The 6,059-nt window shown below is 37.9% G+C and overlaps 1 protein-coding gene across 1 annotated transcript; it reads left to right on the forward strand.

Moving 5' to 3' along the window:
- Positions 1 to 372: 372 nt before the first annotated feature.
- On the forward strand, positions 373 to 5,784 carry LOC107566151 (transmembrane protein 205-like). Its single transcript, XM_016251525.1, has 4 exons — positions 373 to 564; positions 2,491 to 2,640; positions 3,579 to 3,742; positions 5,161 to 5,784. Exons 2-4 carry the CDS (start codon positions 2,541 to 2,543, stop codon positions 5,461 to 5,463), a joined length of 567 nt encoding a protein of 188 aa, XP_016107011.1. The 5' UTR covers positions 373 to 564; positions 2,491 to 2,540; the 3' UTR covers positions 5,464 to 5,784.
- Positions 5,785 to 6,059: the final 275 nt, after the last annotated feature.

The raw sequence follows: 6,059 nt of genomic DNA on the forward strand, positions 1-6,059 counted from the left end.
ATATATATATATAACTTCCGTTCTTCTTCTACTTTATATTATTATCACTGATTTTGTCCATTCACACCCATTATATACAGACATGGAAACGGTCTGTATTTAATGGGTGTGAATAAATATTGGGACAGGTTCGGTTAAGGTTAGGGTTAGATCATATGCCTTGTTTTTATAACTAGCTTTATATAAAACAATAAATGTATTTTGTTCCTTATTTAGAAAATTAAACGCTTAAACGTGTATGTGTGTGTGTGTGTGCGTGTGTTTATAAATGTACAAGAGGCAAGTTTTCTTTCATCAATAATTACCGTAATCAAGAAAACCCGTCTACATAAAGCACGCCCATCAGTATACAAAACCACGCCCAACAATAGCGACAACATCCACAAACCACGCCCACAAACCTGCTTTGATCGCCGAGTACGCATAAACCCCGCCCACCGGTCTGACCCGAGAGCTACCTCCGCTGCATACCCGTTCCTCCTTCATCGTACATTTATGGTGTTGCTACTGGCCGTGACGCGCAACCGTCCACCGTCGATTTACACAGTCACGGGTGATCGTCCGGTAAGTAGATCGACATCATGGTGACAGCATGTAGTAGTAGAAGTGATATCCAGTCTTTCATAATCTAGGTGTAGCTTTCACACGAGTGCTCTGTCTTGTACTTTGGGGCCAGTTCAAACAGCAAAGGACTGTCCTCTGTTGGAGAGAGTCGCTGTGCTTAATCGTAAACTTTGGACACCATGGCTGTGTCTCAACAACTAGTGAGCCACCTATATAGACAGCACTATTGGCGGTATTATAGGCGCGTGCTTACTTAAAAGGAGCCAAAGATGCAGTATAGGTAAGCAGCCTAGTAGGTTTTGAGACACAGCCCACATTCTGGACCTAGTGAATCAACCTGTTTTCTCCCTGCGTTCCATTCGGAAGAGCTCATCCCTATGCCCTAATCCCTTCAAAGGGTTTACCCTCCGGGGTGAGAGCTGTGAAGGGTGTAGGGGAACAAACAACTGTTTCTTGAAGTGCCCTTCTGCGTCATCATCACGTGCCCACACGGAGGCGCCGTCATCATTCAAAGAATCTGCGCAAAGGATCATGGGAGCCCGAAGTGTCCATCAGTTGTGCCCTTCGAAATCCTTCATTCCGAAGGGCCCTTTGAAGTGGCCAGTTTTGAGCACTTCGGTTTGGAACGACCTTTCAATATGGCGGCCAAGGAACGCACTGATTAAGTGCTTGACTACTGCGTTCACGCTTGCCGTTCTTAAAGCGACAGTGTACACAAAAATGAACATTTGTTATATACCCCTATGTCTTGTATGCCTTTTTCTGTGGAACACAAAACATACTAGTTTAGATTGACAGCCTCTGTCATCTTTCACTTTAGAGGCATATTTTTCCTTACAATGGAAGTGAGTGGTGACTGGTGTCAAGGTTGCCAAGCCCCCTTTTTTCCCGCGAGTTAAAGGTTTTACACACTGCATAAATTGTAATTAACTTAAATGCTCTTAGTGAAATATTTAATCCATTTTATTTTGTACTAATGATAAAACTGTGCCTGACGACGAGGCAGACTAAGGAGATTTTGATGTGAGGAAGGTGAATTGGTAGTAGCCTAGTCTGAGCTCTTGTGAGCTCTTTTTTTTAATAGTCTGTTTTTATGATTACTACTAGCCTATATAGTGATTTTGTATATATAGTGATGTGTGTAATGTGTAACAGTGACTGTAAAATGTATATTTTAGACATGGAAGCTGCATATTTTTAGTTTTGATGTTTGGGCTAGTTTTTTTCTTCTGCTCAGATCTGGCAACCATGACTGGGGTTGTCAATCAGTGACAGAATTTTCTTTTTTTTGGGGGGGGGGGTGAACAATACTTTTTTTTTAAAATTGCTTTTACCTTTTCAGTATATTTTCCATTTGTCTTGTTGCTTTGCAACACTCTTAAAAATAAAGGTGCTTCAAAAGGTTCTTCAAGCGATGCCATAGAAGAACCATTTTTGGTTCCACAAAGAACCATTCAGTCAAAGGTTCTTTAAAGAACCAGCTCTTTCTTACCTTTTTGTAATCTGAAGAACCTTCTTTCGCACCAAAGAACCTTTTGTGAAACAGAAGGGTTCTTCAGATGTTGAAGGTTCTTTATGGAACCATTTAGACAAAAAGGTTCTTCTATGGCATCGTGAAGCACCTTTATTTTTTAAAAGTGTACCACCACACAACAGTTTGTAGTCAGAGTGCCTGATATGATTTATATTAGGTGGCAGATTTAATTTTTTTTGTTTGTTCCACCCTGTTAGTCATGTGGGTGAAAGGTGATCACCTCCACCTCTTTTGTTTATTACTGCAGGGTGTGTTTTGTAGTGTGCATAAAGTAAATGTCTTAAGACTTGTTTAACATATTAAAACTGTTATGACCTCTGAGTCTTACATAAACATTGTGTGATGTAAGAAAAATAAGGCAGATGGCATTTTTGTGTCACACCTTTAAACAGCATAGTTACAGTGAGTGAGGGAGGTGAAAGACGATAGCGTGCCTGTCACAATGTCTACAGACAGAGAGCCTCCGGTCACCTCCAAACTCCTTCACCTCATGTTTCTCTCCACCTTCTGGGGAATGCAGATATGGGTCACCTTCATATCAGGTAGGTGTGGTCACGGTTTTTCATTGCATTTCATTGATGATAGATCATTAATAGAATGATTTTAGTGTAGGCTACTTCAAATCTTAAAATATATTTAAGAAAAAAATCTGTACTTGCAGGTAATATAATATTAATGAAAGGCCACTTAAAGAGAGTACACTTTTACTTTAAAGTATAATATAAATCATTATGTTTTGTCATTCTTTAAAGAAATACACTTTTTTTTTAGATGTGTTAACTAACATACTAAAGCACAAGTACTTCATTATAATTTTAACTGTATATTACATTTATCGTTCATATTTACAGTGCACAGCATAAATGAGTACACCCCCTCTGAAACTTAACAATTCAGAAAGTACTCTTTGCTTAGAAGACATATGTTTTTTTAGAGATATAATATTCCAGCAAGTCTGCTTGATCGGTTACCAAAGAAGAATGTTAAAATTATTTAAGAAAATACCATTTTCTTATCAAAGTGATAAAATGTTGTGTACACCCTCATGAAAGTTACTAAATAAATTATATTTTAGTTTACCATAAATGCTCGTTTGTATATTCGGCAGTACACTTTAACCATATATCAAAGACAATAGAAGTAATTACACATAAAGTGTACTTAAGTTGGTCAACGATGCACTCTAACCAATTGCATTTAAAATAAATTTGAACTACTATATATTTTTATTTAATTGTAAATTGCAGATAAGTGTCTTTAGACCTTAGATTCAGTTTGCACTCAGGCATATTCTTTCAAGGTATATTATTTCCATAACAAGTACTATTTTTAAAAGTATGCTGAACCTTTTTTAAAAGTGTACTTTTTAAAAAAATTTTTTTTACAAGGATAGTTTTATACATGAAACTAGTACAGTATTCTGTTATAAACAAGGTTTATGATATGCTTAAGGTTAACTTAATTAAATGTTTTTGTTCAGGCTTTGTAATGGACAGCCATCTAAACCGACACACGTTTGGCTTCATCCAGAGCCGGCTCTTCCCGTTTTACCTGCATATCGGCTCAGCCTGCGCTTTCTTCAACCTCACCATCTTTGCCATGTACCATCCTAGCAACATGCTCGATGACAAAGAGGCCTTCCAGGTATTCAGAACATAATGTTCCCAGATATTGTGAAAAGATGTTATTTGAATAGTTCACGCAAAAATTATGACTATCATGCCATTCCAAAACTTTAGAATTTCTATTCTTCTGTGGAACAAAAAAGGAGATATTTAGAAAAATTAGCTTGCCGTTCTTTTCCATCCTATTTCAATAAATAGAGACTGGAACATTCAAGTTTTAAAAAGAACACAAGAGCTCCAAATTTGTATTATTATCTGACAATTCCTTTAGTTTTAGGTGAGCTGAAAACCAGTGTGACTGAATCTTTGGATTGAACTTGAGGACTGGATCAGTCTAAATTATGACTAAATCAGTGGTTTTGTTGGATCAACTCATTCTCTGACTAAAATCAGATTCAAAAGAAAGATTTATTCATGAATTGAGCATTTCTAGTTCTCTCATGGATGTGCACATTATAGGAATAGTTCACCTAAAAATGAAAATTGGCTGAAAATGTACTCATTCTCAGGCTGTCCAAGATGTAAATTAGTTTGTTACTTCATTGGAACCGATTTGGAGAAATGTAGCATTACATTACTTGCTCACCAATGGATCCTCTGCAGTGAATGGGTGCCGTCAGAATGAGAGTCCTAACAGCTGATAAAAACATCACAATAATCCACAAGACTCTAGTGCTCATTCTCAGGCTGTCCAAGATGTAAATGAGTTTACTTCATTGGAACCGATTTGGAGAAATGTAGCATTACATTACTTGCTCACCAATGGATCCTCTGCAGTGAATGGGTGCCGTCAGAATGAGAGTCCTAACAGCTGATAAAAACATCACAATAATCCACAAGACTCTAGTCTATCAATTAATGTATTGTGCAGTGAAAAGCTGCATGTTTGTAAGAAACAAATTCATCATTAAGACATTTTTAACTTCAAACCATTGCTTCCAGCCAAAATATGAGTCCTCTATCCATAAGCCTGCTTTCTCCGGTGAAAAAGTTGCCTCGTCTGAATCGGGAGAGAAATATGCACAGATCAAGCACCTTTTACAAGCCAAAACAGTTTTAAATTAATATGTTAGTGGATTTTGATATGAGAGGACAACGCTATTTGGAGGGGTGTGGATTATTGTGATGTTTTAAATCAGATGTTTGGACTCTCATTCTGACGGCACCCATTCACTGCAGAGGATCCATTGGTGAGCAAGTGATGTAATGCTTAATTTCTCCAAATCTGTTCCGAGAAAGAAACAAACTCAACTACATCTTGGACAGCCTGAGTGTGAGTACATTTTCAGCAATTTTTAAAAATAACTATTAGGTGAACTGTTTCTCACACAAAGCTATAGTATATCCTATATCCTATACTTGTGAACTAACCTTTGAACCTTTATGTAAGGTAACAGACTCTCTTGATTCCACCAGCTTTCTGTTTTTTTCCCCCAGATCTTCATTTTTTTCGTCTGTGTGACTGTGGCGGCAGTGAATGCCCAGTGGTTTGGTCAGATGACCTCGGGAATCATGGCAGACATGCACCTGATTGAGCAGGCCTGTGGATTGGGTCAGGACATCGGACTCTCATCTAATCGGGAAGCATATGCAAAGCTCTGCCAGACAGATCCCAAGTATAAAAAGCTGAGTGGTCGGCTGTGGCTGTATCACCTGCTGTCCTCCCTTTGTAACCTCTGCTGTATCGTATGTAATGGATACAGCCTATATTACCTGGCAGAAAACCTCACCACCCTCTGATGACCTTCCTGCAACATAGTGGAGTTATACTTCCACAATGCAATGCAAACCCTTGGTCTGTGTGACTCCAGCAGCGATGACCTGCTCTCAGATACTGGATTACCTCCTGGCAAATCTGGTCATTATTGTTACGGATTGTCTTATTTAATCTTTGTTGTGCTAGTTTTAGTTTAGATATATGATTTATAGAGATTTTTATAGATAAGATTTTTTTGTAAATGTTACAGATAATGGCTGTGCATATTGAAATTATAAGATGGTACACTTTGCATGGTTGAGGAATGAGGAAAAACTGATATGCGAGTATAAATGAACAAAAATGGGAAGTGTAAGAGGCATTTTCAAAACTTTTCTTGACATTCTAGAAATTATGGCACATACTTTCTGTTTTCTAAACAAAGGCAACCTCACTCTGTCACAAATTAGTCAAATTATTTGAGTTCTCTTTCAACGGCCAGCCTCACCCTGTTCTTCTGGAATGGGTCTGAATGTATCAACATGTTCGCGCACAATCTCTCATAAGTACACTTCCACATTTTAACAGGGATGAATATGCAAATTATGCTCTCATCTGGCTGTAAATTTTGAATTCTGTT

The sequence above is a fragment of the Sinocyclocheilus grahami genome, unplaced genomic scaffold (genome assembly GCF_001515645.1).
Source record: "Sinocyclocheilus grahami isolate Dianchi unplaced genomic scaffold, SAMN03320097.WGS_v1.1 scaffold1051.1, whole genome shotgun sequence".
NCBI lineage: Eukaryota > Metazoa > Chordata > Actinopteri > Cypriniformes > Cyprinidae > Sinocyclocheilus > Sinocyclocheilus grahami.